At 47.8% G+C, this 13,100-nt stretch overlaps 1 protein-coding gene and 1 long non-coding RNA gene across 2 annotated transcripts in view; one reads left to right on the forward strand and one right to left on the reverse strand.

The window, feature by feature from the left end:
* Positions 1-13,100, reverse strand: part of LOC309518151 — a 155,916-nt gene that overhangs the window by 141,275 nt on the left and 1,541 nt on the right. The window lies entirely within an intron of this gene.
* LOC309515919 (transcription factor HES-7.1-like) lies at positions 7,531-13,014 on the forward strand. Its single transcript, XM_082194233.1, has 4 exons — positions 7,531-7,664; positions 8,029-8,124; positions 9,874-9,952; positions 12,408-13,014. Exons 1-4 carry the CDS (start codon positions 7,620-7,622, stop codon positions 12,866-12,868), a joined length of 681 nt encoding a protein of 226 aa, XP_082050359.1. The 5' UTR covers positions 7,531-7,619; the 3' UTR covers positions 12,869-13,014.

Genomic DNA, 13,100 nt, shown 5'->3' on the forward strand with positions numbered 1-13,100 from the left:
TTAGCCATTTAGTCGTGTCCGCCTCTTCGTGACCCCGTGGACCAGAGCACACCAGGCACTCCTGTCTTCCACTGCCTCTTGCAGTTTGGTCAAACTCATGCTGGTAGCTCCGAGAACACTGTCCAACCATCTTGTCCTCTGTCGCCCCCTTCTCCTTGTGCCCTCCATCTTTCCCAACATCAGGGTCTTTTCCAGGCAGTCTTCTCTTCTCATGAGGTGGCCAAAGTCTTGGAGCCTCAGCTTCAGGATCTGTCCTTCCAGTGAGCACTCAGGGCTGATTTCCTTCAGAATGGAGAGGTTTGATCTTCTTACAGTCGATGGGACTCTCAAGAGTCTCCTTCAGCACCATAATTCAAAAGCAACCATTCTTCAGCGATCAGCCTTCTCACTTCCATACATCACTACTGGGAAAACCAGAGCTTTCACTATACGGACCTTTCTTGGCAAGGTGATGTCTCTGCTTTTTAAGATGCTGTCTAGGTTTGTCATTGCTTTTCTCCCAAGGAGCAGGCGTCTTTTAATTTCGTGGCTGCCGTCACCATCTGCACTGATCATGGAGCCCAAGAAAGTAAAATCTCTCCCTGCCTCCATTTCTTCCCCTTCACTTTGCCAGGAGGTGATGGGCCCAGTGGCCATGATCTTCGTTTTTTTGATGTTGAGCTTCAGACCATATTTTGCGCTCTCCTCTTTCACCCTCAATAAAAGGTTATTTAATTCCTCCTCACTTTCTGTCATCAAGGTTGTGTCATCTGCATATCTGAGGTTGTTATATTTAATGAGAACCATGTTTGCACCATGTTTTTTTTTAAAGAAAAAAAGTGATTCTAATTTTTATCATCTACAATACTGTCTTATTTATTTTGTAGCACAGTACATTGGTTATTGCTTTCATTTTATGGATCAATGGTCTCGTTAGTAAAATTCACGTTAAATTTCATCCAATCCCTTGTTGAAGGCAGGATGCGACCGTAGCACCCCTGGCAAGCGGCTGTCCACCCTCTGCTTAAATAAAATGGAGAAGGCAGAGAGAACAATGTATATCCCACACTGAACTCACTGGAGGAAAATGTGGGGTTTAAATTCAATTATAAAATAACATGTGTGCCTTAAAAATAAAGACCCGGGTGCCTGCCCATTGCATCAGTTACTCTGGAATAACTATATGATTGCTTCCCCACTCTTTAAAAACCCTGCCTGCACCCTTTGATCTTTGTGTGTCAGGCAGAAATCTGTCAGGTGAGGCTTTCCCCATCTCTGTGCCCTAGGAAAAGCTGTACCTGCTGCTGGACTGAGTGCCTTACGTGCTATCAAAAGGTACCAGGAAAAAGGGGGGGCAAACTAGATTTAGGGGGCTGCACACTCATGTCTCCATAATCATTCTTCTTCTTTGGCGATCACTCGTAGCCGAGTAAGATTGTCTTCCACAAACACGGTTTTAACAAGGAGTCCATAAGTGACTGTGGAGGCCAATTCTGGACCCACACATCCTTCCACAGTGGGGACATTGGTTTCCGGGCGGGAGTTGATCACCATGTGGATTTGCCAAGCATGCCTTCCTCTTAGCACGTTTCTCCCTTGCGTCCTGAGTTCGAGTGTCTTCAAAGCCCATGACATCTTTGGTAAAGGCTGTTCTCCAACTGGAGGACTTGCAGGCCAGTGTTTCCCAGTTGTCGGTGTTTATACTACATTTTTTTTAGATTTGCCTTGAGACAGTCTTTAAACCTTTTTTGCTGACCACCAGCATTACGTTTTCCATTTTTAAGTTGGGAATAGAGGAGTTGCTGTGGAAGATGATCATCAGGCATCCGCACAACATGACCAGTCCAGCGAAGTTGATGTTGAAAAATTATTGCTTCGACACTGGTGATCTTTGCTTCTTCCAGTACACTGGTATTAGTTGTCATAGCCTGATCTACTAATTTAAGTGGAAGGTTGTTGACTGACAATAACTGAGGTCCTGACCTTGGGTTAAATGGCAGGGAACTGCCTCCCCTCTCCACAACTCAACTTGTTTGATGCTGGGTTGGGGGGAAGGATAAAATATGCAAGTCTGGGGGGGGGGTCTTTGTTACCCAAATGATGGAGAGGGAGCCTCTATAAATTAGATACTGTGTCTGCATAATCCCTGCGGTAATTGAGCCCTAGACATTAGTAAATGAATGGACTTTCCCCCAGGGGTTAGCTAAATTAAAGGGGGGCACCTCCATTGATCTAAACAGACTCATTCCAGGCAGACTTTTTAAGTTAACATCGCTGCTGAATAAATCCTTTGGTCCCAGTGGAAACGGCCTTGTTGTTGTTATGTGGTGGACTTGCAAAGAGGTAAAGGCTTTCTGGGAAATGGTATATAATGAGTTAAAGAAAGTGTTGAAAAATACTTTTGCTAAAAAGCCAAAAGCCTTTCTACTGGGTATAGTGGGTGAAGAGATATCAGGGGAAGATAAAAGACTGTTTACATATGCAACAACTGTGGCAAGAATTATTTTAGCCCCAAAATGGAAACAACAAGAAGGACCGACGAAAGAAGAGTAGAAGACGAAGATGACGGACTTTGCAGGACTGGCGAAGCTGGCAGGAAAAATCCTGGATGCTTGCTGGGATTGTGTGGGGTGGTAGCAGGGCATAAATTCAATTCAGTTTCCATTTAAAGGCAGACTCACTTAATTTGCACTTTCTGAAAAGAACCGTGAATCGAAAAACAGCCATCCTTTGAAATTCTCACTTCTCCGAATTTTGCAACGCACTTCTCCAGCCAGGGAATGTGTACAAAAATGCACACGGCAGGATAAAGTATGCGTATAAATACACATATTAGAGGAAAATGTTTTCTATTGGGGGAAATTGCTTTGCGCAAATCTTTTGTTTGGTTTTCTACAGATACATATCAGATTGTGCTTTTATTTTTTTGAAGTCATCCTGAAAATTCGCTGATGGTGATAATAACAAGACACACGATGTCATACAAATATTTGTATATTAGGATAGATTTGCCAGTGAAATTTCAGGGTGACTTTAAAAAAAAAAGGAAAATCACAATCTGATATGTCTCAGTGGAAAACCAAACAGAATATTGGGAAACTGAGAAACAACACAAAATTATCCAATTTGCCCATCCCTAATGCTGCTAGCTTGGGACAGAAACTCACCTAGTCTAACATCTTCTTTTCACAGTGGCCAATCAGATGCCTACAAGCAGAACTTGAGGGCAACAAGAACTCCTCCTAGAGACGAGTAGTGTGGGGCTTCGCAGTTGAGGCTTTTACAGAGATCTTGGTGCCCCCACCAAAAAGACCCTGTCAGTGGTATTTGCTCCATCTTCCTCTTCTTGCTGTTGACCCAGAGAGAGGATCTCAGGTTTTTCATAATGGATTCCCCAACAACCTACAGAGCTATATCACAGAATGAATTTCATCTCATTTGTGTGTTTATTTTGAACTCACTGTTTACCATAATGAGTTTGGGCTGGGTTTGTTGTTGTTTAGTCGTTTAGTCGTGTCCGCCTCTTCGTGACCCCCTGGACCAGAGCACACCAGGCACTCCTGTCTTCAACTGCCTCCCGCAGTTTGGGCAAACTCATGTTCGTAGCTGCGAGAACACTGCCCAACCATCTCGTCCTCCGTCGTCCCCTTCTCCTTGTGCCCTCCATCTTTCCCAACATCAGGGTCTTTCCCAGGGAGTCTTCTCTTCTCATGAGGTGGCCAAAGTCTTGGAGCCTCAGCTTCAGGATCTGTCCTTCCAGTGAGCACTCAGGGCTGATTTCCTTCAGAATGGAGAGGTTGGATCTTCTTGCAGTCCATGGGACTCTCAAGAGTCTCCTCCAGCACCAGAATTCAAAAGCACCAATTCTTCGGCAATCCCTTCTTTATGGTCCAGCTCTCACTTCCATACATCACTACGGGGAAAACCCGGAGCTTTTACTATACGGACCTTTGTTGGCAAGGTGATGTCTCTGCTTTTGAAGTTGCTGTCTAGGTTTGTTAGGGCTGGGTTACAACTATAGAATTTACATAGATAGATAGATGATAGATAGATAGATAGATAGATAGATAGATAGATAGATACACATATATAACAGATAAAAGCATTAGAATGGCAAGACACATGGATCCATTCCAAATGGAGCAGAACTCTGCAAAGAGAGGTCAGTCCCACAAAACTAAACTCCTCACCTGTCAAAGGAGGCCAGGGGGATAAAGAGGCGTGTCTTCAGCTTGCAGAGAAATCTGTACCATAGAACTCTGTTTAGCTGTCTTCCTGCTAATTTCTGTCAAACTGTTTAAAAGAGGCTTTATTTTTATTTTTAATTTTTTTTAGTAATTGTTGATGTTGCTGCATTGGGTCAGCTTCGATTATTTTAGATCAGCTTTGGCCTTCCTGATGCCCTTCAGAGGTTCATCGAATAGATTCATAGAATTGTAGAGTTGGAAAGGACCCCCAGAGGTCATCTAATCCAACCCCAAGCTATGCAGTGATCTTTTGCTCAACGCAGGGCTCGAACCCACAGCCCTGACATTAAGAGTCCCATGCCCATCAGCCTGCTTCAGGTAGCTTTGTTCTGTGTGCTCTGTAGAATACTGTGGGCTGCCTTTGGGCTCTGCCTATAAAAAGGTAAAGGTAAAGGGACCCCTGACAGTTAGGTCCAGTCGTGGCCGACTCTGGGGTTGCAGCGCTCATCTTGCTTTATTGGCCGAGGGAGCCGGCGTACAGCTTCCGGGTCATGTGGCCAGCAGGACTAAGCCGCTTCTGGCAAACCAGAGCAGCGCATGGAAACGCTGTTGACCTTCCCGCTGGAGTGGTACCTATTTATCTACTTGCACTTTGACGTGCTTTCGAACTGCTAGGTTGGCAGGAGCAGGGACTGAGCAACAGGAGCTCACCCCGTCGCGGGGATTCGAACCGCAGACCTTCTGATCGGCAAGCCCTAGGCTCAGTGGTTTAACCCACAGCGCCACCCACGTCCCGTCTATAAAAAAGGGGCATATAAATTGTACAATGTCATATAAACAAACAAACAGATAAACAAAGAAACAAAACAAAACAAGTAAGACAGCTGGGTTGAGACATATCAGGTTGAATACTGGTGCCAAATTCCCTGGTGGTCTAGTGGTTAGGATTCGGCGCTCTCACCGCCGCGGCCCGGGTTCGATTCCCGGTCAGGGAATGTGTTTTGCCTTCAAAATGAACTGAGTGCAGGTTTTGCCCAAATATATATGCTTTATGTTTGAAAATACAGTGGTACCTCGGGTTAAGTATTTCATTCGTTCCAGAGGTCTTTCTTAACCTGAAACTGTTCTTAACCTGAAGCACCACTTTAGCTAATGGGGCCTCCTGCTGCCGCTGTAGCACGATTTCTGTTCTCATCCTGAAGCAAAGTTCTTAACCTGAAGCACTATTTCTGGGTTAGTGGAGTCTGTAACCTGAAGCGTCTGTAACCTGAAGCATATGTAACCCGAGGTAGCACTGTAGGTTTCTTCTGAGAACCAGTGTGGCATATAACAGTTACAGTGTTGGACACTAGGATGTAAAAGCTATAAATATGGTGAGTTTTGTGTGTGCACTTTAGAGTCATATAATCACAGAGTTGTAAAGGACATTGGAGCTCATCTCACTCAGTCCCTTGCTGAGGGCAGGATGCAACCCTTAGCCCCTCTGGCAGATGGTTGTCTAAGCCAGGGGTCAGCAAACTTTTTCAGCAGGGGGCCAGTCCACTGTCCCTCAGACCTTGTGGGGGGCCGGACTATATTTTGAAGGGGGGGGGGAGGACGTATTACTATGTCCCACAAATAACCCAGAGATGCATTTTAAATAAAAGGGCACATTCTACTCAGGTAAAAACCGTCAGTGGGCCGGATTGAGAAGGCGATTGGGCCGGATCCGGCCCCCAGGCCTTAGTTTGCCTACCCATGGTCTAAGCTCTGCCTCTTTAGCCAGGATTAAACTGGGGAAGAGAAGAACCACCTTAGGGTTCTTGGTGGGGGGTGGGGAGCTAAATGTAAGGAAAGGAAAGGCAATGGAAGGAAGGAAGTCCTACTTAGAGGAGACCCACTGAGCAAAACCACCTTCATTGATTTCATTGGGTGTGCAGAGAACATGACTTGGAACGCACGCTGTCTTTGTAACGTGAATAAATAGACTCTCCGAATAGAAAATGTCATAAAAACGAAGAGTTTATGGTTCAGAATGGACTCTCCTTCCTTGGAGGTTTTTAAACAGCGGCTGGATTGCCGTCGTCTACCAGGAATCCTTTAGTTGCGATTCCGGCATTTTAGGGGGTTGGACTAGATGGCCCCTGGGGTCCCCTCCAACTCTTGAATATCAGGGCTCAAGCCCCTTGATTGGCTGGTCGTTGTTGGAAGAGCTGGCCAAAAAAAAAAAAAAAATAGAGAGAAGTTGATGAACTATGCAGAACTGGCAAAAATGACAGCTAGATGAAGAGAAAAAGACAACAGTGACTTTGAAAAAGAATGGGAACCATTTATATTAGATACATAGCTGTCAATGTTTCCCTTCTTTTAAGGGAAATTCCCTTATTCTGAATAGGATTCCTCACAAGAAAAGGGAAAAGTTGACAGCTATGATTAAGGCAGGATTTAAATAAACATTCACATTATTAGTATTAGAAACTGTTTAGAAAATAGGGAAATATTATAGTGTATTTATTTTTATTTTTATGTTTTTTAGGCTTGATGTTATGTTATGAATAACTTTTTTCCTGTTAGGAGATAGCAAAGCGGGTGAAAAGAGAAACAAACCAGAAGTTGGGGGAAGCCCTGGAGGGGAGGGAGGGAGGAATATATAGTGAATGTTAAGAAATTTAGATGTATGTAATGAATGAAAAAGAAAAATGTAATTTTTTAATTTAATTTTTAACTTACCCAAAGTGGTTCTGGGCATCTCCTCTCCTGGGTACCTGCAAGGTTTTCCCTAGCAGTCGGATTTAAAAGATATATTATAGTGTATTTAATTTTATTTTTATGTTTTTTTAGGCTTGATGTTATGTTATGAATAACTTTTTCCTGTTAGGAGATAGCAAAGCGGGTGAAAAGAGAAACAAACCAGAAATTGGGGGAAGCCCTGGAGGGGAGGGAGGGAGGAATATTAAGAAATTGAGATGTATGTAATGAATGAAAAAGAAAAATGAATATATATCTTTTAAAAAAAAAATTCCCCAAAGTGGTTCCGGGCATCTCCTCTCCTGGGTACCTGCTAGGTTTTCCCTAGCAGTAGAATTTAAAAGATCTATAGAAGGGTTCCTCTTTTCTTCAACTCAGAAAGAGATAAGGAGATGAGGAGGAGAATCTCCCAACTTTCCCTTTCCTCCCTCCTAGCAAGCTGCAAGTGTGCGCGACACGCTCCATCTCCCAGGATGGAACGCGGAGATCAAAGGGAGGATGAAGGTGCGAACTTTCCTTTCGAATTGGGGGATGTTGGGATGCGGGGGAGGCTGGGCGTGGGAGGGGCGGGAAGGGAGGATATAAAAGGGACCCCGGTGCCTTTGAAGAGCGGGATAGGAGAGAGAGAAAGAGAGGGGATTCGTGTTTCTTTCCCGGGTCCACAAGCCAAGAAGAGCCCAGCGCGCAGGAGCGACCAGCCCTCCATCCTTTTGGCTCCTGCGAGTTATGACCATGACAAGCCAAAAGTGGGATCGCAAAGACGAGAAGAAGGTACCAGTTGCATCCGGGCTGGCTGGCTGGCTGGCAGGTGGGCCCCGCGAGGGCAGGATTCTGCTCTCAACTCCCCTCTCGGTGGAGAGGCTTGCTTCTTCACCCTGCCTGGCGGCGGGGGGTTGGGATGGATGACCTTCGGGGGTCCCTTTCCCCCCCTTCCAACTCTGCCCCCACCAGAAGCTGGAGCTCAGAGCAGAATCGGGCCCTCTCCCGGCGTGGGAATCCGCTTTTCTGTTTCAAAAGCTCTCTCCGTTCTCTTCCTCTTCCCCCCTTCGCCTCCATTCCCTGCCCCGCCACGCCTCTCCTCCTTACCCACCGCCTGGCCTGCCCCTCCTGCCCCACAACCTCTCTCTTTCTGCAGCTGCTGAAGCCCCTGATGGAGAAGAGGCGCAGGGACAGGATGAATCAAAGCCTCGACCGGCTCCGGGTCTTGCTTTTCGAAGCCACCCAGGACGAGGTAAGGGCGATGGACCCATCTCCCCCTCTATCGGGCTGCTTACATGCAGCACATTTTTAAAGCACCCGCTCAAGGAAGCCTGGGAATTGTAGTTCGTACCGGGTGCTGGGAATTGTAGATCTGCCGGGGGGGACCAATGGTCCCCAGGATTCTTTGGGAAGGGGAGTGGCCCCATCTCTCTCGGGCTGCTTATATGCAGCACATTTAAAGCGCCCGCTCAAGGAAGCCTGGGAACTGTAGTTCGTACCGGGTGCTGGGAATTGTAGTTCTGCGGGGATGGGGGGAGGGAAAGGATGGTTCCCAGGATTTTTTGGGAAGGGGAGTGGCCCCATCTCTCCCTCTCTCGGGCTGCTTACCTGCAGCACATTTTTAAAGCGCCCGCTCAAGGAAGCCTGGGAATTGTAGTTCCTACAGGGTGCTGGGAATTGTAGTTCTGCGGGGATGGGGGGAGGGAATGGATGGTTCCCAGGATTTTGGGGGAAGGGGAGTGGCCCCATCTCTCCCTCTCTCGAACTGCTTATATGCAGCACATTTAAAGCACCCGCTCAAGGAAGCCTGGGAATTGTAATTCATACCGGATGCTGGGAATTGTAGTTCTGCGGGGATGGGGGGAGGGAATGGATGGTTCCCAGGATTTTGGGGGAAGGGGAGTGGCCCCATCTCTCCCTCTCTCGGACTGCTTATATGCAGCACATTTAAAGCACCCGCTCAAGGAAGCCTGGGAACTGTAGTTCGTACCAGGTGCTGGGAATTGTAGTTCTGCGGGGATGGGGGGAGGGAATGGATGGTTCCCAGGATTTTGGGGGAAGGGGAGTGGCCCCATCTCTCCCTCTCTCGGACTGCTTATATGCAGCACATTTAAAGCGCCCTCTCAAGGAAGCCTGGGAACTGTAGTTCGTACCGGATGCTGGGAATTGTAGTTCTGCGGGGATGGGGGGAGGGAATGGATGGTTCCCAGGATTTTGGGGGAAGGGGAGTGGCCCCATCTCTCCCTCTCTCGAGCTGCTTACCTGCAGCACATTTAAAGCGCCTTCTCAAGGAAGCCTGGGAACTGTAGTTCGTACCGGGTGCTGGGAATTGTAGTTCTGCGGGGATGGGTGGGAGGGAAAGGATGGATCCCAGGATTCTTTGGGAAGGGGGAATGGGGTGGAAATGCGCTGTGAATGCAGGGTTTTGGTTTGTTGTCGTCGTTGGCATCGGTCTGTCTGGGGCGACAATGGAGTGCGCCTCCGGGGGTGAAGCCAAACTGCTGCGTTGCAGCACCGAAGTGCGCAAGCCTGGGCAGTGCGTGTGTTTGGAGGTCTCGGGCTGCCCAGATGACAAGACCCCCCCCCCTTCTCGGCTTGACTGATGTGGTCCAAAAGAAAACAGAGCAAGACATTTGGCCCCAGCTTGGCTGCAGGAGTTGCCGGAAGGAGGGAAACAAGGCTCCATCCAACAGTTTTAGGGACTCCACTCTGGATTTGTGTAGGGTTAACTCCGGAGCCTTTTCGTCTCCTGAAGATATCCTGCAAGGCTGTGGAGGTCGGGCCTGGAGCCTGCCTTTTTGCAGGTCCCTAACTCAACCAAGAGTTTGAGACCCAGCTAGCTGAAGCCTAACTCTCTCTATGCCCGCCTCCTGTTTTAGAGCCCCAGCCCGCCCCCCCCCCGCAAATCAAACAAAGAATATTTTATTTTCACCCCTACTTTCCTTCCCCGTTTTTTTTCTCCCACCCTCTTCTTTTGTCTTGTTTTTTCTCCCCCCTGCAGAGACTTAAAAACCCCAAAGTGGAAAAAGCGGAAATTTTGCAAAAAACAGTTCAGTTTTTGAAGACACAGCCTTTATCAGGTATAACGTTTCTTGTATCGTTGTTTTATTATATTATTATTTTTGTTTTTATTATGTATTACTTTTATTATTGTCGCTACTTTAGAAAACAACCCTCCGGAGAAATGGAAAGGCTTTTCGGGAAAGGGAGCGAGGGACTTAGGTGTGGAATAACAGTCTCTCCAGGTTGTTGTTTTTTTGAAACAGGTTTAACTTCCTAGTAGTTGAATTTGCCCTGAGGAAGCCCCTAGGGCAGTCAAAATCTCGAGAGATTCCTTTGAAGCGTCTGCTTGGCTTGATTGTAATTTTCTTCCATGATCAAATCAATATTATTTTGATCCATCGTTGCAGCAACTCTAAAAGGCCCATAAAGCAGTGCCTTCTGTGCCTATTTGGAAATCTGGCGTTCAATGAAGGTTGTCAAGCGGTTTGCACATTAGGCATTTAAAGCACCACCCTTTCCCCAAGGAATCCTGGAAACTGTAGTTTGCAAAGGGTGCTGGGAATTGTTGTTCTGTGGGGGGGTGAACTGGGGGGGCACGTGGGGGGGATGAAGCCATGTGCTTTAAATGTATGGTGGGTCAGTCAACTCCATATCCTGTTGTTTCAAAAGAGCTCTGATGCGTGGGTGAGGGGTTGCAGAATCCCTGTGTGGAATTCTGGGCTGGCTGTGAGGCGCACCAGCTAGATCCATCGGGCCCTGCCATAATCAGATGTTTTGAACTACAGCTGTCAATCAATCCATTGGAGAGAATATTTCCCCGGCACAGAGGTGTAGCAATATGCCCTCTCCTGAATTACAGCTTCCCGTCTAACTGTTTAAGGCACAGGTACCACGAGGAAACAGGCCCCCAGCACCGGGAAAACCTCTTGGAAATCCTATATAATGTATGTGCATATTTTAATGGGTCTCTGGGCCTCCCTTCCGCGTCACTCTCCAAGGTGGTTGACATTTCTGGTGCGGATAATAATAATAATTTATTTTTTGTACCCCGGCCATCTGGCTGGGCTTAACCAGCCACTCTGGGCGGCTTCCAACAAAGATTCAAAATACATTAAAATGTCACACATTAAAAACTTCCCTGAAGAGGGCTGCCTTCAGATATCTTCTAAATGTCAGGTAGTTGTTTATTTCCTTGACATCTGGTGGGAGGGAGTTCCAGAGGGTGGATGCCACTACCGAGAAGGCCCTCTGCCTGGTTCCCTATAGCTTTCCTTCTCACAGTGAGGGCACCGCCAGAAGGCCATCGGCGCTGGACCTCAGTGTCGAGCAACGGCTGTAGCTGAGCGGCAGAACATCCGCCTTGCATGCAGATGGTCCTGAGTTCGAATTTCGGGTGCGGCTGGGAGTAGACTTATGGCTCAAAACCCTGGAGAGCTGTTGCCAGCCACTACTAAGCTAGATGGACCATTGGAACAACAAAGCCTTTTGCCATACAGTGGTACCTCGGGTTAAGTACTTAATTCATTCCGGAGGTCTGTTCCTGAAACTGTTCTTAACCTGAAGCACCACTTTAGCTAATGGGGCCTCCTGCTGCTGCTGTAGCAAGATTTCTGTTCTCATCCTGACGCAAAGTTCTTAACCCGAGGTAATATTTCTGGGTTAGCGGAGTCTGTAATCTGAAGTGTATGTAACCCGAGGTACCACTGTAGTCCTGTTGTTGTTTAATTGTTTAGTCATTTAGTCGTGTCCGACTCTTCGTGACCCCCTGGACCAGAGCACGCCAGGCACTCCTGTCTTCCACTGCCACAGTTTGGTCAAACCCATGCTGGTAGCTTCGAGAACACTGTCCCACCATCTCGTCCTCCGTCGTCCCCTTCTCCTTGTGCCCTCCATCTTTCCCAACATCAGGGTCTTTTCCAGGGAGTCTTCTCTTCTCATGAGGTGGCCAAAGTCTTGGAGCCTCAGCTTCAGGATCTGTCCTTCCAGTGAGCACTCAGGGCTGATTTCCTTCAGAATGGAGAGGTTGGATCTTCTTGCAGTCCATGGGACTCTCAAGAGTCTCCTCCAGCACCAGAATTCAAAAGCATCCATTCTTCGGCGATCAGCCTTCTTTAGGGTCCAGCTCTCACTTGCATACATCACGACTGGGAAAACCATAGCTTTAACTATACCGACCTTTGTTGGCAAGGTGATGTCTCTGCTTTTTAAGATGCTGTCTAGGTTTATGGGTTAGCAAACCCATAAAGACGAAGGTTTGTGCTGAATTTCTGGGCCCCATCTCTCAAGGCCCTTTTACATAACGGTGATTTCTGTCCTCAACATGGTCTCCAACGGCCTGGGATTTCTCTCTCTCCCTTAAAAAAAAAAAAGGAAAGGAAGGGAAACCAAATAACCTGCTTTTGGGGACTGCCCTGCCAATCTGGGACCCTGAGAGGTGTGTTTGCAAGTTGCCCAGCGGATCTCTAAACTGTTGTCATTTCTCTTTCCTCTCTCTTTTTCTTTATTCCACCCTTCTTGCTGCATACACCACAGAGACCAAACACAAGGAAGATGCCCTCCTGCAAAGGTACCACAGTGGCTACCGGGAGTGCCTGACCCAAGCCACCCACTTCCTCCGGGCCAGTCCAGGGATCTGCACGGGGAAAAAGGCCTACCTGATGGAGCACATCTGCCACTGCATGGAGAAGATCACAGCCAGCCCACGGAGGGAAGTCCACCGACCCCCACCGGCCGCCCCCACCCCCGGCTACGACCTGCAGCAACGGTACAGCCCTGATGTCTTCGCCGGGTGCAGCCCCCCACTCAGTGGGACCCCCTACGTCCTGCACCCGCCTCCCTCCACCTACCCGGCCAGCCAAGGACTGCAGGCCCGACTTGGGGGGTCGGCCCAGCAGGGCAGCTGCAGCAGGGTGCAGCAGAACAAACTCTCGGAAACGCGGAACTCCTCGCCGCAGTGTCCGCAGGCGCTGAACGTATGGAGGCCCTGGCCTTGAAGGGTCCCCCCCCTAAAACCCCCTTGTAAATTTATATTAGATTCTCTATATATTGTATATTATGGGTTTTATGTTGTCGAATGTGTTCTTGTTTTTGGATGGGGCCTCTCTTTTCTGGGGTGGTGGTAGATTTCCGCCTCCTCGTAAATTTACCGTATTTTCCCCTCTATAACACGCAGATTTTTTCTCCGAAAAAGGAAGGGGAAATGTCTGTGCGTGTTATTGAGCGAAT

This window comes from Podarcis vaucheri (assembly GCF_965113315.1).
Source record: "Podarcis vaucheri genome assembly, chromosome: 13".
Lineage (NCBI taxonomy): Eukaryota > Metazoa > Chordata > Lepidosauria > Squamata > Lacertidae > Podarcis > Podarcis vaucheri.